Raw genomic sequence first — 23,659 nt, forward strand, 5'->3', positions numbered from 1 at the left:
TTTGCTTACTGTGAGATAGAATTTTTTTAACAAAAATTTAATGAAAAACAATCTCTAAAAATTAATAAGCTATACTTTTTTTGTTGACTAAAGATAATTTTCCTTTGACTTATTTTTTATAATGCTACCAAATACTGAAAAACAAAGAAAATTATTTTACATAAAGTTTTCCATCAAAACAAATGAAGCGTACATAAAACTTGTAGTACTAGTAGCACTGCCTATTTTAGATTTTTTTTTTATTCATTTAATTTTTTAATAGATAAAAATGATAGATAAGAAAAAATCAGTTTCGAATAGAAATTTTAATGAATCCTATTATTATCAAATGTGTGACATTAATGGTGGTAACACTACGTCAAAATTATGATGTTTTTATATTAGCGATTTCCTTATTCTCATTTTTTATAGGGTATTAATTTCCTTTCTCACAATTTGGTCCGTTGGACTTGGCCCTGTCTTTTGTAATTAAGATGGACCATCCATTTCTTATCTTCCTTCTTTGGGTTTTCTCCTGTAAGATTGAGATGAATTAGGTCCTTTCTTTTCCCTTTTTCTTTACAATTATCCTTATTCATAAAAAAATTTCCTTATTTTCCTTATTCAAGCAGACGTAGTAGAATTTATGTAATATACCGCTCTCGCTCCTCTGCTTGCATTGGTAGCTGAAAATTAAAAAGTAAACACCATCCAGCATTATGAAGATCATTGTTAATGTCTTTGCCTCTCTCTCTTTTCTTTTCATTCTTCTAAATCCAACAAGGTGCTTCTTCTACGTCCATTCTATTATATTTTTCTCAATATTGCATAATTTGCATTGCGTTCACATTTAATCAAGGACAGACCTAAAAATCTTTCCTTCGGAGTGTGAGAGATAACTAAACTAAAATTATCGAGACATTCTTGATTCAAGTTGTGTTTTTATTTTTTAATATAATGAGTTTTGTTTAGATACCATCTTTCATATAAAATTAAGTCATAATATTCGGTAATGTGTAATGCACGGAATAGCCAACATCTAAAATGATGTGTTAATAATTACGGAGAACTAATTTATAATATTAATTTATTAAATTTCACTAATTGAATTCATTATTAACTAGATCAGTTTATAAAAATTTTGGGAGTGAAAACTATAATGTTTTTAACATTTTCCTAAGAACATAAGGCAATATAACTACACAATTATATATTAAATATTCTTGTGTGTGTGTGTGTTTTTTTTTTAAAAAAAGGATATATTGTTATTGTATATTCTTATATAATTTTTTTTTGGAGAAACTATATTCTTATATAACGGATACTCACAAATTATAATATATTAAAAACTATTATATATAATAAAAGTTATAAAAATAAACATAAAAGCAAGGCATTTATTCATTTTAGGCTTTTAGCCACAGATCTGATTTTGAAGTACTATACAGTAGTAAGTAACCAATAATATAATAGCAAGCACAGAGCCAGCGTTTAATTAAAAAGAAAGGAGAGAGAAAGAGAGTAGTGCTCAAATCCTAAAATTGAAGGGGGCCAGTAAATAAATTTCTTATTTGCGATTCATGGTTTTATTCCTATTTTATTGGAAATTTTAAAAATCTAGGGGGTCATGATCCTCCTTGGACCCTCCCCTAGTTCCGTCTTTGCATCTAATAATAATTATCAATTGCAAACCTTTGTATATAAAAATAACATCCGATTTGCATAAAAAAAAAAAAAAAAAATCCGATTTTATAATTGTTTGAACTAATTAATAATTTTTTTATATATTAATTAAACAGATAAATTTAATTTAAATAATTTTTTCTATAATATTGATGACTTGAGTATTTTTTTTATTAGTTTGACAGTTGGAGAGAGGGATTTGAATTCTAGATTTCTTCATTGAAAATGCCAAAAAATGTTAATTAGTTGAGTTAAAAAATTCTTGATAAGTTAACCATTTTATCTAAGCTCACCGTTAATATCACTTTTTTATTTACCAATAATTACTCACCATATCAGTAGTTTGTAAAATTTTTTATAAAATAAGTTGTATCTCTAGCATTATTCTTTAGGACATCTCGAGTGGTAACAACAACAATAATAATAGAGGAATGAGTAATGCTATAGACACAAATTATTTTACAACATTTTTACAAACTGCTAACGTGGTTTTACCATTTTTCAAATAGTTATTGTAAGTAAAAATGTGATTTTAGTGATAGACCCATATTAAATTAGTAAAAATTTGACACATCAGCAATTTGTAAAAATGTTTTAAAATAGTTTGTATTTATAGCATTACTCATATAGGATTAGGTTAGGGTTTTGGTGGGGCTTTCTTTGTGATTTGTTAAATTCTTCTCTATGTATGCATAATTAATTTAGATATTCTTTGCTTAACATTTTGGAGAATGAAATAAAAAATTAGAGGTTAATATTTTCTTTCAACTTTATAATAATCAACTCAAACTCCACAAAAGTCTTAGTCATAAAATTTTCGGAACAAGCTCGCTCACTTTGTACAAGATTAGAAAGAAAATAAATATGAGGAATTATGAGTGTAGTATTTTTATGATATCATATAGATTTTTTTTTTTTTGCCTTTGTTGAACTATCATTTAGATTGTGTCAATTATGTGATATGTTTATCTGGTTTTATGAAGAGTTATGATGTCAATAAATGGTTCATGTTTTAGGGTATCTCAAAAATCAGATGATGTGTATGACACGCGAGCTCCCCACCTAGAGGTTGGAATCCTATGACTCTTTAGTGGACCATTTCGAAGAGATTCTTGCAAAATGCTCAAATCATATCTGAGCGTCTACTCTCTAGTGGATATGAGGTAGGAAACTGATACAAAATCCTCTATCCCACTTTTTATTTTTGACTATATATTCCTTAATCAAAACATGCCAAATATTCCTTTACTTTCCTTTTAGGAGTAAAATACTAGTTTAAAATGAGGGGAAAAAAAATCAGATTTGTATTTGCAGATGTCTATAATTCATTTTCAGGTATTAAGATTGACATATTGATTAACTAATGAAACTTATTAGTAATGTGTTTTTTCCCCCTTTTTATCTCTGCAATGTAGTATGTTGTGTGGATTATCTATGGTATCGGAGGAAGGTGGAAGGTGCCAACCCTGACTCTCTAGGATTTGATGTAATTGACGAATGGGGGAGGTGGTCCCTGACCCAGATAGGTGGCCTTCCTCTAGAGGTGGAAAAGGGTTCACTGAAGTAGCCAAGAAAGTGCATGACATGGGTTTGAAGTTTGGGATTCATGTTATGAGAGGAATAAGTACACAAGCAGTGAATGCAAACATTTTTTTTTTTTTTTTTTTGCTGTTCTTGCATGAAGCAATTTCCTTATTTTCCATGGAATAAAGCATTTTCCTTAAAGAAAACGCAACAGCTAGGAGACGAAATCAGACAGTGACACCATTGATATATCCCGACTCCCAATTACCTGTTTCAAATACAGATGCTTGCTTTGTTTTTTGTTTTTTGTTTTTGTTTTTTTTTTGTTTTTTGTTTTTTTTGAGAATCCAGATGCTTGTTAGTTGTAAAACTATTAACTCCTATTATTATTGAGTTAGCATGGCCCTATTATTATGGAGTTGGCACCCCTTAGCATGACCTTTATTATTATTATCATCAAATGTGTGACATTAAAGATTGACACCATTTGCAAGGTATTCAATACATGTAGAAGTAGTAGTATTTAAATAACACACTACTCTCCTCTGCTTGGCAGCTGAAAACTGGAAACCATCCATCATGATGAAGATGAAGATCATTGTTAACGTCTTCGCCTCTCTCTCTTTTCTATTCATTTTTCTAAAACCAACAAGGTGCTTTATCTTCTTCTTCTACCTCTTTTCTATTCTGTTATATTGTTCTCTTTCCTAATACTCCCAATATTGCATTGCATTTACATTTAATTATAATGATCAACTGCCAAGCTTTGAACATAAAGATATCATGCGATTTTATAATTGTCTGAACTTTTCAATTATTTTCTCTTACATTAATTGCAGTTAAATTTCACTTACATTCTTCTTATTATTATTTTTTTGATCCCTGGATCTCTCCGTTGAAAACACTAGAGGTTAGAAAACTCTTGGCAAGTTAACCAATTTTAGGACCTTTGGAGTAGTAATAATAATAGAGGTTTTGGAAAGGGTTTTGGCGGGACTCAACGCTTGCTATTTGCTAAATTCTTTGCTATAGATGTGTACAATCAATTATTTAGGTCTTCTTTACTTAATATTTTGGAGAATGAATTTTCTTGCATATTAGATTGAGATCGAATTCACCAAATGTTGCTCCCTTTAGCTCTCAATATGTTTTCCAACGCAAAATTAGTTTTTTGTACAAATTTCATGATATTAGGGAAGATTAGTGCATAAAATATAAAAGTAGTGGTTAACATTATCTTTCAACTTTACAATCAACCCAGACTCCATAAAGCCCTTAGGCCTAAAAACTTTGGAATGGCTCACTTTGTACAAGATTAGAAAGAAAATAAATTATGAGTGTAGTATTTTTATGATTTGTATCCATTTTTTAATTTTAATTTTATTTTTTTTATGCCTTTGTTGAATCATCTATTTGTGAGAAATAGTATTTTTATGATTTGTATCTTTTTTTTTTTGAATCATCTATTGAACTATGTCAAAATTATGTGACATACCTTATTGGTCTTATGAAGAAAATGATGTCAATAAATGGTCTCATGTTTCAGGGTATTGTCTAAAAATCCATCTGATGTGAAATTAGAACATGCGAGCTCTCCACCTAGAGGTTGGAATTCCTATGATTCCTTTAGTTGGACCATTTCCGAAGAAGAGTTCTTGCAAAATGCTCAAATCATATCTGAGCGTCTACTCTCTAGTGGATATGAGGTAGGAAGACTGTGGATTCAAAATCCTCTATCCCACTTTTTATGTTTGACTATATATTCCATCAATCAAAACATGCAAAATATTCCCTTTACTTTCCTTTTAGGAGTAAAATACTCGTAGTTTAAAATGAGGGGAAAAAAAATCAGATTTGTATTTGCAGATGTCTATAATTCATTTTCAGGGTATTAAGATTGACATATTGATTAACTAATGAAACTTATTAGTAATGTGTTTTTCCCCCCCTTTTTATCTCTGCAATGTAGTATGTTGTTGTGGATTATCTATGGTATCGGAGAAAGGTGGAAGGTGCTAACGCTGACTCTCTAGGATTTGATGTAATTGACGAATGGGGGAGGGTGGTCCCTGACCCAGATAGGTGGCCTTCCTCTAGAGATGGAAAAGGGTTCACTGAAGTAGCCAAGAAAGTGCATGACATGGGTCTGAAGTTTGGGATTCATGTTATGAGAGGAATAAGTACACAAGCAGTGAATGCAAATACCCCTATATTGGACTTAACCACGGTATTCTCAGAGCATGCTTAATTTAATTATTATAGTTTCTTTATTAATGAACAAAGAAGCACACACGACTTTGAAGCTTAATCCTCAGAATTTTAAACAAATAATGTTATAGTAATATGTAATAAAACTAGCAAAAAAAGTCTCAAGATTGCTTAAGCTTCTGTTTTGATATATTTATTTTTATCAGGGAAAGGCTTATGAAGCGGGTCAGCGAAATTGGACTTCACAAGATATAGGGCTTAAGAAAAGGACATGTTCATGGATGCAAAATGGTTTCATGAGTGTAGATACCACGTTGGGAGCAGGAAATGCCTTTTTGAGGTCACTCTATACACAGTATGCTGAGTGGGGTGTTGATTTGGGTAATTAATTTGACCATTGTTATTGCAAAGTTTTCCTTCTTACTCTATATGCATTGCTACAACATATCAATTAAGACTGTTCTTGACATCCCATGAATTTATGCATCTAGACACTTAACTTTATTCAATCTTTTGATTACAACAGATTCAATTGGACAGTCACATGTTTGGCAGCTCAATCTTTACTTTCCACTTTCTAAGTTTGACATTGATTGCTTATGTTTTCTTGTAGTGAAACTTGATTGTGTATTTGGTGCTGACTTAGATATGTATGAAATAGTCACTGTGGCAGAGGTACAATGCTCTCTCTCTCTCTCTCTCTCTCAGCTGCGATATTTTGGAGAAAATCTAAGCATACAACTTTTGTGCCATAACCCTAATGTGACTGATGAGTGTTAATTAAGAGCAAATAATAAGTACTTGTAATAGTTGTAAATATCCGTTCATAGTTTACCCTGTCAAAGTTTTGATAAAAATTGTGAAACTCGATAATTTGATCAAAATTTGCACGTTTGATTTATTACATAGTTTGCCTTTGCCTAGATTTTGAAGCAACTTGACCAACCCATATTGTATTCGCTGTCTCCTGGAACTGGTGTGACCCCAAAACTGGCCAAGGCTGTGAGTGGATTTGCAAATATGTATCGAATAACTGCGGATGATTGGGATTCATGGGGAGATGTTGCATCTCATTTCGATGTTTCAAGGTGAGAAGACGGTTCTGTTTTGTTCAAGATTTTTGGAGTTAGGTCACACTAATCATTACTATTTCTTTTCCATTTAATGCCTTTTTGATCTATGAATACTGAAAAACACAATTTTATTTATTTATTTTTACTAGGGACTTAGCTGCAGCGAATTTGATAGGAGCTGATGGCTTGCTGGGCAAGTCATGGCCTGACTTGGATATGCTACCACTAGGATGGCTTACCGATCCAGGTTATAAAAATTTTCTTGCTACTTTTCCTTCTAACATAAAATGAATAATTTTCTGTAATTATTTTATTTTCTTGGTCATCTGATTTTTTTTATTAAGCATTATTTAGTTTTCTGTAATTGTTTTTCCTTTTCACATATACGTAGATCGAGTAACTCATTTACTCATTTTTTAGCAAAACATGTAAGAACTATTGTTGAATTTTCTATGTGGATGGAAGATGTCCCACCACAAGTTGCTGATGTAGTTTTAGCCGATTGTGGCTGATTTTAGTTTTATAAAGTTGAAGTTGGTTTTTCAAAAAAAAAAAAAAAAAGAATAATTTTCTTGTTACTTTTTTCTTCTCTCTCTTCTTTCTTTTAAAATTTAATATAATTTTTGACATATATAACACATTAGATTTATTAGCATGAGAACATACAGCTCCAAAAACATTATAAGGAAATATTATTGATAAAAACTTCTTTTCTTTTCTACAAACAAAATCTTTTTTATTTGGTATTTAGAAAGTTTCGGATACACAAATCCATGAATATTCTTTTTTATTAGAAGTAGAGATGCAATGATTTAAAGATTAAAATTTGGAGACATGACCTACTTTGTCATCTATATTTTATAAAGGAAATAAATTTTTATTTATTTATTTGGTACGATCATTAGTATATTTCTCTTATAATACATTGTATACATCAAGATAAACCTAACATTTATTATTTAATTTATTGAAATGAATTATTTTGTATAATTTTATGTTTTCCTATTTTTAATTTTAAATGTGAAATATTTAATTTATTTAATAAAAACATTGATTTATATTGTTTAAAGAATATGGGTTCCAATTAGGGTAATGAGTAAAGTCTTTTGTGGATAAATTAAAGACATGGACTCAAATCTAACCTAAACAAAAAAGAATCTAAATAGTGTCTTAACTGAATGATAAAAAACAATTATTATTTAGCTCACACTATAGGCTTTAAATCCTATTGCATTTATAAAACAATATTTAAATAATATTAATTGTGACTAATATAATTAATTTGTATTATATAAAAGAAAATATTTGTCTTCAATTATATAAAAATGGTTTGATGAAATTTTCTTATATTTGAGAAAAATGATAAGTAGAATAAATCTTTTTTTTTTTTTTTGGTCTCTAGAATAACTTAGTTTAAAGACATGTTTTAAGAGTAAATTATGCATATATGTATATTACTTTTTCTTTTGAAATAATGTGTATTATTTTGTGCATTTATAAATTATTGATGATCAATTTAACTCCAAAATTTTTTTCCTGTCTCCGCTACGCTATGACATAGTACTGTTAGATAAATCAATGAACTTAGGTATACATTTATTGGTTCTTGACGTAGCAGTTTCGAGTGTCAAATAGGTTCAGTCCATGCACTCCAATGTGCATTACTTCAAATTCAATCTTTACAAACAAAGAACTTGCCATTCCAAGTCCGGTGAGTGACTTTTACTAAAACAGAGGTACTGTCTAGACTCCAGACCAAGTGGCATGGCTTCAGAAACAAGTTCTCCAACGTACTTTAGTCTTTACATCAGTGGACAGTTAATTAGATATTTTCAAAAGGCCCAGAATATATATGCTTATATTTGACTGTTTAAGTTAAGCCTAGCCTAGACATATAAAAACCCACAATTAACTTTAATTTTTTCAAATATTTTAGCTGCAAATGAAGGTCCACACAGAGCATCTAACCTTACTGCAGATGAGCAAAGAACTCAGGTATCTATATCAAAACAAAGAAGTTAGTTCTCGATAACCCTTGAAATAACTAAGCACTCTATTTTGACCTTATCTTTCTTATTTCGACAGATTACATTGTGGTCTATGGCTAAGTCTCCTCTCATGTTTGGAGGAGATGTGAGAAACCTTGACAACGCCACATACGACCTCATAACAAATGCTGTTTTGTTGGAGATAAATTCCTTTAGCTCAGGCAACATGGAGGCATGTGTACCCATCTAATCTTTTGTAGTCTTAGGAAATATAAGCTTTGTTTAAATAGCAACGTAACATATAATTTAATTGTTTGTACAGTTTCCTTATATCACTAATGGAACTCGTTCTTGGATTGCAACCGGAAGAAATGGTAAGACTCCCCAACCAACACAGAACTCTAATTAGTAGAGCCGCATAGCTCTGCATTGCCCAAGTTCAAAGATTATTATATTCACATTTTTTAATGATTTTTCATGAATTAAAAAAAAGAAAAGAAAAAGAATAATGCTATTGTTAACACTTTTTAATGATTATTCTTTCATGCTTTCTAGGAGAAATATATCTTGCATTTTTCAATGTAAACACTGATCAGACAGTAATAACTGCAATGGCATCAGACCTGGCTAAGGTACTTCCCAGTAAAAACTTGAATTCCTGTAAGGGCAATGAACTATGGAGTGGAAAAGACTTTGGGGTATTAAATCAGTCTCTATCAACGGTGGTAGAAGGCCATGGCTGTGCACTATTTATCCTGAACTGTAGTTAGTATTGTGGATAAATTAAAACAAACTTAGATGTAAGAAGGCAATGATAATTCTTTGTGAGAAATTTTGTTGGACTCTGTTTCTGATATCATTATGTATGTTGCCATTTAATCTTGGGAATCCCTTGCTTCTATGTTTTAGCGTTTCACAGTTTTTTGTATTAGTTTTCCAAAGTTTAAATATTTAGAAAATATTATGAGAAATCTGTTGGACTCTGCTTTAATTTGATACACCCTAAAATGATGCATATGTATCATTGTGCCTTTCGAGAGTTATCTATGGCCCATCGATATAAAATAAATCTTGGGACATTATGCTGCAATCATGCAATGTTTAAAATCCTTCCCTAAGCATCAAATGTATCTTATCAGTCCCTAAATCATACATGAGTTAATGAAAGAATATATTTGTCTTGAATTATATAAAAATGACTTGATGAATTTTTCTTATATTTGAGCAAAATGATATGTAGAATAAATCTGTTATTTATTTGTTTATAATTTGTCTCTAGAATAAATTATTTTAAAGACATCTTTTAAGTATACATTATACATATACGTATATTACTTTTTTTTTTTAAAAAGAATATGTGTATTATTTTGTGGATTTATAAATTCTTGATCAATTTAATTTCCTCCCAAAAAAAAAAAAAAATTCTAGCTCCACTACTAGGCATGACAGAGTATTGTTAGATAAATCAACGAACATGGTTATCGTTTAAGTGACTTTATTAGAGAGTCAATATTGGAGAAGAAAAAAAAAAGGTTCTGCTGCTTCTATGGTGGATTTGATTAGGACGAGGCTGTGGAGGCTATAAAGGTATCCATGGAATTGCAAGAAATGGTTGATTTGATTAAAACGGTAGATAGGAGAGATGAGTTCAAGATAAAGGTGAGTTGATTTGTGAGAAAATTGCAATATTAGGATCCAGCACGCAACCACAGCCTCTTCTTTTCTCGTCTCTCACACCCATCTCTTTATTTATTGTTTGATGACAAGTATTCTTCCTCGGTAACTTAAGTCATGTGCTTGAGTAACCCAGGGTTTTTCCTAGCAGTGGACTTCGTAATCATGTTTTGAATAGGGTTTTTTTTTTTTTTTTTAAAAAAAAAAAAAAAATTCTAGCTCCACTACTAGGCATGACAGAGTATTGTTAGATAAATCAACGAACATGGTTATCGTTTAAGTGACTTTATTAGAGAGTCAATATTGGAGAAGAAAAAAAAAAGGTTCTGCTGCTTCTATGGTGGATTTGATTAGGACGAGGCTGTGGAGGCTATAAAGGTATCCATGGAATTGCAAGAAATGGTTGATTTGATTAAAACGGTAGATAGGAGAGATGAGTTCAAGATAAAGGTGAGTTGATTTGTGAGAAAATTGCAATATTAGGATCCAGCACGCAACCACAGCCTCTTCTTTTCTCGTCTCTCACACCCATCTCTTTATTTATTGTTTGATGACAAGTATTCTTCCTCGGTAACTTAAGTCATGTGCTTGAGTAACCCAGGGTTTTTCCTAGCAGTGGACTTCGTAATCATGTTTTGAATAGGGTTTTTTTTTTTTTTTTTGGGGGTTGGTTAATTGGTTGTGGATAACTGGATATTATCAACACGGAAAAACGTATGTGTAAACAGACCAAGAAAATTGAGTCAAACTCGAACCCTTCCCTAAAATTTGGATTTTATAATGCTCCTGCTCTGCTGCTGCTTTTCTTTCTCAGCTAATAATTGTAATCTCCACATTTTATTTAGTTAGTGAGTGATATGGTAGTTTCTCATTAAAATAAACAAAATGAAGATTCCAATTAATAAAGTATTGGAGGTAAGCTAAATCCAAAAAAATATATTCGGAGTATTTGGTACTTTTTTTACTATGTTTTGATTCAAATGAAATATGTGGACTGATTCTTTTATAAACAATAATTGGAATATAAATATTAGTTATAGCTAGAGTTTCGTTTGGGATTTATAATTGAAATATGTATGTTAGCTAAAGTTTGGTTTTGGATTTATAATTGAAATATGTGGACTGATGCATGGGATTGTTTTAAATCAAATGTTAACATGTTCAAGTTTAAACATTTCTCAAATTTCAATTATTGAAAGCTAAATTGGCTCTAATATAAGATGAAACATGTAATATTATGAAGTAATATTAAAAATTAGATAAATACAAATATTATGAAGTAATATATTACAACAATCATAATGTGCTCTTACATTTGGTTTAATAAGTATTACAAAAGACCTAGTAAATAGAATAAATATATAATTGTGCTTACATCTTCAAGCTTTATCCAATGCTTTTCAAGAATGTATTTCCTCCCTTTCTTAGGCTCTTCTCTTTTCTCAACTTCTTCAAGCTACTTAATTTTTTGCCAAATTAGTATCAAGTTTAACACCAAATTATAACAATCCATCAAAGATTTACAATGCAAAACCAAACACTCTTAATGTCAATAAATTTCATAATAACCCCACCCCAACTATTGAATTATTAAAAAAGTTCAACATTTCTATAATCTTCATGAAATAAGTATTCCATTGGTTTTCATCATGAATTCAAAAATAAATAACAAAATAGATTATTTTCACACAAAAAAAATTCAATATATCCAAGTTATAAGTAAAATACCAGTACGAATTGTGCTAAGGTGGAAAATGGTACTATTTTTTGCCTTATATAAATACAACATGACCTGAGACCTCAAAAGCTTATGTGAAACATGTTTAAATTGTACTATATGGTTCTATTCAAACATTAAGAATACAAAAGCCAAAAATCTAGATATTTACGACATTTGTTTCAAGTTTATGCCAAACCAAAAATAAAGGCATGTTTGAGTTCAGTTTGCAAAGGCTTAGTGGCTTGGCAGTGTTGTCAAAATTTGTGCACTCTTCCAAAAGAAAAAAAAAAAAAAATCCAAAAGAAAAAAAAAAAAAAGTCAAACCATCTCAAGCAAGGTAGTTCCAACAATTTTCCTGACTTTCTCATTAATCGAGTTGCTAAGATAGGATGGTATTAGACATCCAATTAAATGCGCAAAAAACCAAAATCAGTGTCATTGTCAACATGAATTACCCAGAATTAAAAAACTTGCCAAAAAATTAAGATTATTTAAATAAGTAACTAATTTAGTGATATATTCTAAATGCGTTTCCGCTTATGTTCACTTACAGAGAAATTATAATCAACATTAACCGTTGTAAAGACAAAATAATAAACCAAAACTACATCAAATAGAATGGAATGATGCAAGGAAAGCCACGCGCATAAAATTGAAGAGATAACAGTTAATGATCAAGAGAGAAATCTGCTCCCGTCAGCACCACTTCAAACACAGTTTTTTGAGGCATCAATCAAGAAATTTGCACTTGAGAAAGAACTCCAATTTCTCCTTTCACTTACAAAGTACAATATGTACCTTCCAAAATGTACATAAGGTTATCAACGTGTTACTGAAACAGATGTTGTGAATTCTATGACTACAATATTCAAATAGCCTACTTGTTTGATCTTAATTCTTCCTTTCTTTTTTATCTCCTTCATATCATCAAACAATTTGATTGTGAGAGCAGGCAGCTTACGCTCATTAAAAAAAAAAATTCGAACTCTTCCTATATATGTTATTTTCTTCAAGAATTAAAGAGATTAGCATAAAAATTTCAATGTTTCTATCCAATGAAAAAACAATCACCTGCATCACCATAGTTGCTGCTGTCAGCTAACTTCAACTCATGAGTTCCATAGTGACTAGTAATTTATAGAGGCAAAGGAACCCAGAAATTAAAAGCAAAAGCCTAAACTAAATCCTCTAGTTGATTTAAGAATTCCATTTTGTTTTAGGTAGTTACTTTCAGTTATAGTCTTGCAGCCTTGCAAGTATTTGAATGTATCTTATCTAATCAATGTGTCAACTGCATCATACCTTGCATGTCCATACATTCATGTGTTTGAAGACAAAAAATCTGAACAATATTCAAATTTGAAAAACTAAACAACACTGTGTTCGTAGGCATTTCTAAAATTTTAACAATGTTAAGCTACACTCTATAATTTTCTGTTTGTGTTGAAAAAAGTTTTAAACACTTGGGTCACATGGGCTACAAAAAATCTACCCACACCAATTTCGCTAAGGTAGCATAGCATCCTCAACATATAAAATTTAGATTGTGTTGTGACACACAATCTGAACAATGTAATGAATGTCTAACCTCAACGTACTCCACCAATTTCGCTAAGATTATTAGGAATGTTGTGTGATAAAAGCAAGCTGATAACTCCACCAGGGCCAAAAACGTACTCCACACCAATTTCGCTTAGTTTCTACTAAACAAATTCAAACCCATAGCTCAGTTTCCACCCAAAAAAAAAAAAAAAAAAATTCAAATTGATTATCACCATTGTAATATCTATTTAAAATATTGAAGATGTGAATCACTTCAAAAAATATTATCATCAAAACACACTACTAAACTCAGTTATAGAGTTCCAAACTCAAAGACTTATCTAAGTGTGTGCACAAACTCAATTACAGATACAAAGAGAAACACAGCTAAAACTACAATTCAATCAACATCAAGTCTGACTTACAACTTTCAGCTTCTAAAATTTTAACAATGTTAAGCTACACTCTACAATTTTCTGTTTGTGTTGAAAAAAGTTTTAAACACTTGGGTCACATGGGCTACAAAAAATCTACCCACACCAATTTCACTAAGGTAGCATAGCATCCTCAACATATAAAATTTAGACTGTGTTGCAACACATAATCTGAACAATGTAATGAATATCTAACCTCAACGTAATGAATATCTACAACATGCATAAAAGAAAATACATCTTTTCTAAGCACAACTCAAAAAAAGCTTTAAATCAAGTTTAGTGTAGTTATATCAGTTTTGGCATAAAAGTAAACCACAATCAAGTGAACAAATCAAAAGTTCTCAAAGCTTTAAATCAAGGCAGTTAAAAACTAAAAACAAAGTTCAGAAAATTTCATGTCCCAAATCATTTCATTAAGCAAAACATTGAAGCCAACCACACAAACACAGAAAACTAGTCACGAAATACAAAACCGACAGAACAATATGAAACACATAGCATTAATTTTAGTGAAGCTTAAATACATACATAGTATGTACACATATACACACAAACAGAACACAACTAAACAAATTGAAACCCATAGCTCAGTTTCCACCAAAAAAAAAAAGAATTCAAATTGATTATACTAAACTCAGTTACAGGAGTTCCAAACCCAAAGACTTATCTAAGTGTGTGCACAAACTCAATTACAGATACAAAGAGAAACACAGCTAAAACTACTGAAAATTGAATTGCAAAGAAAGAAAGGTCAACGTGAAACAAATATATGAGCCAAAGATGGTAAATTTGTTAAATAATTTAAATTGGGGAATTTAAAAAATCAAATAAAAACAACCATCGGTACCTTGCCTAAAATAACCCTAATTAAAAAAAGCAAAGGCTTTACAAATCAATGTCAAGCATCTGTTCTTCCTAAATCAAAACCAATTAGACCATAATACCATAACCTAAATCATATTTCCAAATAAAAAAAATGAGAGAGAAATATTTCCTCTGTTTTCATCTTTAAGTAGGCTGCCTTTCCTCTGTTTGATTTCAATTCAAAAACTTAAATTCAGAGAAAAGAGAAAGAGGAAAGCAAGCGTACCTAGGCATTGGGTGTGGAAAGGGTGATATGCTGAAAAGGCAAAAATGGGTACATTGAAAAGGTCTTTATGCTGTTCTGTGATATGCTTATGGCTAATTTCACCATTGACTATATCACAGTTTCATCGTGTTGGGAGCTGTTGAACTTTTGAATAAATCAGGCATTGGGACTCAACTGCATGCCTATATTTCCAAGTTGGGCTTAGATTCAGATGTCTCTGTTGGCAGTTCACTGATGACTATGTACTCCAGATCTGGAAGCGTAGGAGATTGCCACAAAGCATTTGATCACATAGAGAATCCTGATTTGATAGGTTGGACAACCATAATTTTCAGCTATGCTCAACATGGGTGGGAGAATTTGAGTTTTGGGTTTTGATTTTGGGGGAAGGGAAGGGTGAGTTTTAGGTTTAGGGGAAGGTGATGTTAGCATGTGAGAAGAGAAGAGAGATTACGAAGAAGTATCGGTTTTAGGTTTAGGTTTTGAAGAAGTATTGGTTTTGTAATATGTATTTGGTGGGGGAAATAATGAGATTTAATTTGTATTTTTAATAATACTGGTGTGAGTAAATGGGTAGGAAAAAAAAATCAAATTAAAAAAATAAAATAAAATGCTGACGTGGAAAATTGTGGGATTTTCAAAGGCTTCGATTATATACATACACACACACACACACACATATATATATATATATATAGATAGATAAGCTCAAAAGGAGGAAAAACAAAATGTAGAGAGTGTGAAATATGCATGCTTATATTTAAAAAATCAATGGTAGAGAGTGTGAAAAAAATGTAGAGGAAAAACAAAAATCACATCCACAGAAGTATTAAAAAAAGACATATCAATTAAGGAAATAACATAAAGCATGAATTTAGATAGGGGTAGAATACAAGAAAATAATATACATGGTTAATCCTAACTAATTTGTTGAAGATTCATAGTTGACCCCAATATTTTGGGACAAATACCTTGTTTGTTGTTGTTGTATTTATAAAAGCAATACACATGACACAAATTTGATTAAAATTTATATATTAAAATACAAAATTATAATAAGAAGATTAACATAACGAAAATAAATTTTATTTTATTTTTTAAATTTTTGGTAATAAAATTATAGTAGGAGTAGAATTTTAAATTTCTTGAAACTTATATAATATAGTTTTATTTAAAGTGAACTATTTTAATTAATGAGAATTTAAGGATTTGTGGCGAAGAGAAGATAACCACTTGTTTATGGTTGTAATTGTATATGGAGTTATATCTTATATTATTAAACATTTATCATGATTGTATTTGTTCATAGAATTGTATATACTATGTAGTACTATATATTATGCTTGTGTTTGAAAAATGATTTATTAAGACTCTAATCACTACAACAAAATGTACTTTTAGTGACGAAAATTTTCTTCACTAAATGTCCAGTTTTTCAAAGCCGAGGAGCTTTAGCGACGAAATTTGCTTTTTGGTGACGAAATTCATTTTGTCACTAAAGGTTTGATTAGTTAAAAAAAAAAAAAAAAAAAAAAATTTAGCGACGAAAATATTTCGTTGCTAAATTTTTTCCTCGTTAAAAACACTATTCAGTGATGAAAATATTTCATTGCCAAAAACACTTTATTTTATTAAATTATATTTAGTGACAAAAAATTTCATCGCTAAAACTATTTTTTAAGAAAATTCGGGTACATATAGTGATGAAAAAGTTTGTCACTAAAACTATTTTGAAGAAAATTCAGGCACATATAGCGACGAAAATTTTCGTCACTAAAACTATTTCTTAAAAAATTCTGCTACATTTAGCAACAAAATATTTTGTCACTAATTTTTTTTTTTTTGGTTGCTATATTTGGTGACGGAAAAATTTGTCTCTAAACCTAATATTCTGTTTTTAATTTTTTCCTGCCTTTGATATTAACCTGTAACCTGTCATTACATTAATAAAACCTCACATTTGAATAACAAATTTATTTCAACAACACATTTATAAGAAGACGATCCATACATTCCGCAAGTAAAAATAAAACAAGTATCCAATTCAATCCATCCATACAAATTGTTTGCAACACATACAATAACACAAGATATTTTATAACAATACAAAAAGTTTAGCATAATATAATTAGGGCCAAAAGAAGATGTCTTCAAGTAGTGCCAAAAAAAAAAAAGTCCTAAAAGCCACCAATAAGAAATCTGCACAAATATAAAAATAATACTACATTAAAATCGTAAAGTAAAAACATTAAAATCACAACTCCTAATATATAAGTTGTAGAAAGCAAATATAGATTTTCAAGTGTAATGTAATACAATTAGTTTCAAATAATGCATTAAAAGTAGTCACACCATGTAGTGCACAATTGCTAAGATAAAATACTAACCAATAAGTCTTTTAGTTTGAAGACGAACCACCCTCATAGGTAAGAGTGTCATCATAACTCTTGCTCTTCAAAAAGTTAAGGATATTCTTTTGCACCTCTTTCTGCTTAGCTTGCGCCTCAAATAGTGTACCTAAACTATAGTATTGTGGTGAATTTTACTTTAGCAAAATAAGGACAACTCATGCATAATGTATTCTAACATCTAAGTCTATAAGCTACTTAGATAAAGTCATATCCCATTCATGAATACACAAGTCTTTATTAATACTTAAACAAATATACATTGCACAATCAAACACTCCCAATATCAATTTATACCATCATATAATACCATGGAAGCCACCCACTTGCTCCAACACAACAACCCACCACAATACCAATTCTCAACAAAACAATATATAATGCTTACAAGTGTTGAAAACAATTAAATAATATCCATCACATATAATTCAACACTATCCATTTACAATTCTAAAAAATAAGAAACACTCCCAATATGAATTTAATTTACCTTATAACACCATGTAAGCCACCTGCTTGCTCCAATACAACAACCCACCACAATATCAATTCTGAACAAAATAAAATATAATGCTTACAATTATTGAAAACAATTAAGTAATATCCATCACATATAATTCACCAATATCCATTCGCAATTCCCCAAAAAATAAGAAACGCTTTCAATATGAATTTAAACCACCTTATAACACCATGTAAGCCACTTGCTTGCTCCAACACAATAACCCACCACAAAACCAATTGTCAACATTCCAAAATATAATGTTTACAAGAATTTAATAAGAAACTACTTACTATGCTTAAGCCAACACACACATCTACTAAAATTTAAAAAGGTTTTAATTAATAAAGGATATTAGAATCTTTAAGAATAATATTTCCTCTAAATAATAGAGTAAATAGTTCCATATACAAATTGAATACAACTATAATAAATGACTATAAATAATTAAATTAATTATGTGTTTAATAGTTCCATATAAAATACAATCATAATAAATACTTATTCATAATGATCAAATTTTATATTTAATATTATTTTGAAAAATGCTAAAGGTACTACAAACGTTACTCTATAAAACTTACATATTAATATGACAATGAATGTGATTAGTGGGCTTCAACCACCTTATAAATGAATATTTGAATTGCCTATTTATAATTAATAACATATCAATTTATAAATTCAATGTAATAAAATTTGGGAAAATGCTAGAGATACAAACTATTTTACAATAATTTTTACAAACTGCTGAAATCGTGAGTGGTTATGGTAAGTAAAAAAGTTATGTTAGTGGTGAATCCAAATGAGTAGTGGCGAAGCCAAGAATTTGTCTCTGGAGGAGCCGAATAAAAAAGGTGATAATTAAATTGTTGGAGATTTAGAAAAAGCTTTCAAAGTTCCACCATTAACAATCCAAAATGATGTTTTTGGGTTCCACCATTGACTATCCAGAAGGATGCTCTTTGAATTCGACCCGTGGAGATTTAGAAGTACGCTTAGTGAAAGTTGAAGTTTTATGATTAGAACCCAAAATGAAAAGTATATTATTTTCTAAATTACTATTTATTTCTGTTGCATAATGAATCAATTGTTTTTAACTTGCCCACTGACCTAGACTAGTAAATTAAATTATCACCCATTAAGTATTATAACTAAGATAAAAAAAATGCTAATAAATTTTAAAAAAACTAAATAGTAGACAAATCATCATCCAAATTTCAATATATAAAAAAATATAATTAAATACAACCAATTATATAGTTTGTTATGTTCATTTAACAAATAAAGATAAAAAAGAAAAGTCATAAAAGAATTTATGATCCATACAATTGCCTGACCACCTGGGGACTCTAAATTTTGAGACTTGAAGTTTCAACCATACACGTGGTGGAGGTAGGATGGGTAATTGATAAATGTTACTTGGTAAAATAAAAAAAGTCACACTCTTTACTTCATAAAAATGATGGAAGAATCGAAGAAGTAAAGAAAGAAGAACAGGAAGAGAAAAAGAAAAAGGTAGATGAACTAGGATGCTGGAGATTTAAAGGAGATGAGCAAAGAAAAGTGTGAAGATTGCTTATTTAGATAGTGCCTACCCAAATACATCTGCCAGCGAAAGCTAGTGCTATCTGCAACTATATGGTGTTGCAGATTAGGTAAGTTGCTAAAATTATATTAAGCTTTTAGAAGAATCTTAAATGTAATTTTAGAATTTCTTATATAGAAAAAGAAACTAACTGGAGAGGGGGGGGAGGGGGGGGGGGATGGCCCCCTCGACTTCAACGTGGTTCCGCCACTACAAATGAGAACTAGTAAGAATTTTCTACATCAATAATTTGTAAAAATATTGTAAAATAGTTTGTGCCCACATTACTCTAAAATTTGTAGTAAGGGTAGCATTGCCCATTTTAGATTTTTTATTCATTTAATTTTTTAATAGATAAAAATGATAGATAAGGAAAAAAAAAAAAAAAGCTTCGAATATGAAGTTTTAATGAATCCTATTATTTTTGAATGTGTGACATTAATGGTCGTAACACTGCATTAAAATTTTGATTTCATATTATAAATCTCCTTATTTTCATTTTTTCTAGGGATAATAATTTCCTTTCTCACATTTTGGCTCATTGGGCTGCTTTTTGTAACTGAGATGGACTCTCCATTTCTTCACTTCCTTCTTTGGTTTTTTTCTCCATAAAATTGAGATGAGTTGGATCCTTCATTTTTTCTAGGGATATTAATTTCCTTTCTCACATTTTGGCTCGTTGGGTTGCTTTTTGTAATTGAGATGGACCCTCCATTTCTTCACTTTCTCCTTTCGTTTTTTTTTTTTTCTCTATAAAAGTGAGATGAGTTGGGTCCTTCCTTTGCTTTCTTTCTTTATAATTATCCTTATTCATAAAAAAAAAAAAAAATCCTATTTTCCTTGGAATAAAGCAATTTCCTTAAGGTTTCATTTAGAAGTTTATATGTGAATGGAATGAAATGATTATAAAGAAATAAAAAGAAATGGAATGTATTTAAGTAAGGGAAAAGAATGGAAAGAAATGAATGAAATGGAATTAAGTAACTTTGTTTGGATATTTTAAATTAATAAAAAAATAGAAGGTAAGTAAACTTGTTTAGGAGTAACATAAAGGGAAAGGAATGAAATCATTTTATACTAATAGAATTATTAGACCCCTATTTTAAAATAAAGGGCTAAATTTATAGGGGTATTTTGAGAATTTTAGTAAAAAATTTATTAAATCTAATTTCATTCCTTCAAATTCCTCCCAATTTTGGAGGGAATGAAAATTTGAGATTTTGAGGGAATATAGAGGAATGTGTTCTCTCTTGCCCGTTCCTTTCCCTCCCATTTAAACTCTCAAATAAGAATATGAACTTTCCATTCCCTCAATTAAAACTCCTAAACATTGGAAGAGAAGAATATTTTAAAATTATTTTTTTCATTCATTTCCCTCTTCCTAGACGAGTTGTAAAAAAGCACAACATCTAGGCAACAAATTCAGACAGTGACATGTTGACACCCCATTTTGCAACCCGCATTTAAACTCACCTGGAGGGTAAAATGGTAATTCACCTTGGAAATAGACATCTTAATTGTGGCCATGAGATTCTTAATTTCATTTCATCAAAATGACTTTGATATTGTAATGATCAAATCGACTGGTCATAAGCCCTAATCGGACAATCAGATTGAAAGTTATTATTAAATTAAGTTTTAATGGCTGAGATGCGCTATCACAAATTAAGTCCGACTATATGTGATTATGAACAATTAATTCCAATTGGTTATAATTATAATCAATTTGAGATTAATGACATGTCATAATTTGATTGGCTAGGACTACATTTTATGGTAAGGTTGCACATATTTAATTAATTAGATAGTCAAACATTAATTATTTAATGACTAATTTGTGCAATTATCTCTTTAATTAGGGTAAATTTGAAACTAATTAAGTCTGAAATGGAAGTGATTGGAGCCTATTAATGTTAATTGGAAACTAATTTGGGACTTATTAATGCTAATTGTGCTGAAATTATTTTCTAACAAATGACATCAGCTCACCATTTCATTGATATCTCTCGAAGTATTTTGAATATGTGAATGAGGTTAATTTTCCCAAAAAATAGGCTAGGGGTGCGGTCTCTCACAGTTGCGAGAGAGATCGCGCCCCTGGCCCTTCTTTTTGGATGTCGAGCCAAACCCACATGAATCGTGTTATTGTCTCTTAAAATGGAGGTTCGACTGATTATATTTTCTCCCTTTAGATTAAGGGTTTTACAATGGAGTCACCACTTATTTAATTATTAGAATAAATAAGAAAATCAAAATTGAAAAATTTCTCATTTTACTGATTTGAAAATAAATTTACATTGATCATAAGAAATTATAGGGGTATCAATTCGTGTTCGCGGGTCGGGTTTGTGTCGTGTCGAGCCATAATTACTCTGCTATATAGTTTGACCCGAACCTGACCTGTTTAGTAAACGTGTCAAGAATCATCAACCCTAACCCGACCTGTTTATTAAACAGGTTGACCCAACCCGACACGTTAACCTGTTTAATTAATAAGTCATGTAAAAATTAATACTAATAACCTGTTTGATTAATAGGTCATACATGATCTAAATAATCTATTATTAATTTCTATATATCTAAAATTAAAATACAATTACAACCATAAATATAATAATAAATATATAATTACAACAACAAAAATTAAGCAATAATAACAAAATTTAATACCTTTATTACCTAAACGGGTCAAACAGGTCAAACGGATTCACATGTTAAACACGAACATGACCCGTTTATTAAACGGGTCAGTCGTGTCGACCCGAATATGACCCGAACCCATTTAGCCTCAACCCATGACCTGTTTATAAACAGGTTAGTTGTGTCGGGTTTGCGGGTCGTGTCAAATTTTGCCACCCCTAAGAAATTACATGGTTTTGATCCTAGATACAATCTAAGATAAAGTACATGGCTTTTTTTTCCCAGTTACAATCTAGAAATTGAAAATTACATGGATAAGCATTGATCTATCAACCCTAAATCTAAGTTCGGAGGCTATGTTACAAGATAGGAACGTGTTAGGCACCCATCTTGCCTGGTGAAACTGGTCTTCTAGATTATGGTGGCCAACATTCATATCATATCATCCAATATGTCAATCAATTTGCATGTTGAATTTAATGTGTGTGCATGTGATAAAATCTAATTCAATTTATTAAGCATTGCATTTGGATTGAAAAATAAATTCTAGTGAATGTGTGTGGATGGTGACATCCTAGATTCAAGGATTTGAAAGAATTATGAAACAAAAATATTTTTCATATTTTTGATGAACTCTCTTTTAGATGAATCTTGTATTCCTCTTGGCATGATGAATTTTGGGCTCTTCAAACTAGATGCACACTTTTTTTTTTCTTTCACATTGATGGAATTTCATTTATCTCTCCTTGATTGAGTAAAACCTCATTTTTCTTTGATGATCTCTTATCTTTGGCTTAATGTATTCTCTACTTATCTTTCATGTCGTCTAAGAGAGCTTTATCAATTAGCTTTAAAGCTACAAGGTCGACTACTCCTCAACATGAGATTTAAGCATGCATACTTTGATTTTTCCCACCCTAGGTTTAGATTTTAGTGGGTTCATGCGAAAAGAGGCTAAGTGTTTAAAGGCTTAAATGGGCTAGCAATGGATAATGATCATTCTAGGTATTAAGGTATAATCTTGTTTTACCAAAGATGGCCTCTTATCCCTAGCAATGCTTGCTTGTAGGCGTAGTGACTTGAGCTCTCTTAATAAATTCCTCCTAAAAGAATAAGTATGAATGCTCTATTTGAGACACAAAAGTTTTCAGAAATTTGGAATGAATGCATGAGCTTTTTGAATTTTTTGATGGATAGATTTTCTTTGATTTCCTTTTAAGATCATTTCTTCTTTTATTCAAAGTAATTTAGCAAAAGTGTTTACACGGGTCAAATGAAATTAATCATTTCTCAGTACAAGTTGATTGTTCAAGCCTTTAAACATCACAATTTATAAAAGTTTTCGTCCAAGGGATCCTCATGTATCATTTTGAAAAGAAGACTTTAAAGAATCTTGAAATATTTGAAAGAAAAAAATGAGCATTTTTTGAAAAAGTCACTAGGAAGTCCAATGCCCCTAGTTCAAAGATTTTTTTTTTTTAAATGACTTAACGGCCTAACGACCCTAGTCCAAAGACTTTTTTCATTTGAAAAATTTTCTCTTTTTTGGGGAAAGATTTGGAAATCTTGAATTTTTTTTAAATATATATACACGAACAAAGCA

The 23,659-nt window shown here is 30.3% G+C and overlaps 1 protein-coding gene and 1 long non-coding RNA gene across 2 annotated transcripts; one reads left to right on the plus strand and one right to left on the minus strand.

Moving 5' to 3' along the window:
• Positions 1–341: 341 nt before the first annotated feature.
• Positions 342–10,588, plus strand: LOC112037153 (alpha-galactosidase). The gene is made up of 13 exons (XM_065774707.1): positions 342–412; positions 4,733–4,892; positions 5,156–5,413; positions 5,601–5,775; positions 6,008–6,069; positions 6,319–6,482; positions 6,617–6,714; positions 8,404–8,462; positions 8,553–8,687; positions 8,778–8,829; positions 9,011–9,087; positions 10,019–10,114; positions 10,484–10,588. The coding sequence occupies exons 1-13, from the start codon at positions 342–344 to the stop codon at positions 10,586–10,588; spliced, it is 1,512 nt and encodes a 503-aa protein (XP_065630779.1).
• A 757-nt stretch (positions 10,589–11,345) lies between these two features.
• LOC136068066 (uncharacterized) lies at positions 11,346–15,441 on the minus strand. The gene is made up of 2 exons (XR_010629455.1): positions 14,919–15,441; positions 11,346–13,549 (listed from the first exon to the last, which is right to left on the minus strand). It is a non-coding gene; the product is annotated as an uncharacterized LOC136068066 (long non-coding RNA).
• Between the last annotated feature and the right edge of the window lie 8,218 nt (positions 15,442–23,659).

The sequence above is a fragment of the Quercus suber genome, unplaced genomic scaffold (genome assembly GCF_002906115.3).
Source record: "Quercus suber isolate HL8 unplaced genomic scaffold, Cork oak 2.0 scaffold_97, whole genome shotgun sequence".
Taxonomy (NCBI): domain Eukaryota; kingdom Viridiplantae; phylum Streptophyta; class Magnoliopsida; order Fagales; family Fagaceae; genus Quercus; species Quercus suber.

Bases quoted from the DNA above. Each gene is read 5' to 3' on its own strand.
- LOC112037153 (XM_065774707.1), top strand. From the start codon at position 342: ATGGTGGTAACACTACGTCAAAATTATGATGTTTTTATATTAGCGATT. The intron at 5,776-6,007 runs GTAATTAATTTG...GTTTTCTTGTAG, and splicing joins TGAGTGGGGTGTTGATTTGG to TGAAACTTGATTGTGTATTT. The intron at 9,088-10,018 runs GTACTTCCCAGT...GGATTTGATTAG, and splicing joins TGGCATCAGACCTGGCTAAG to GACGAGGCTGTGGAGGCTAT.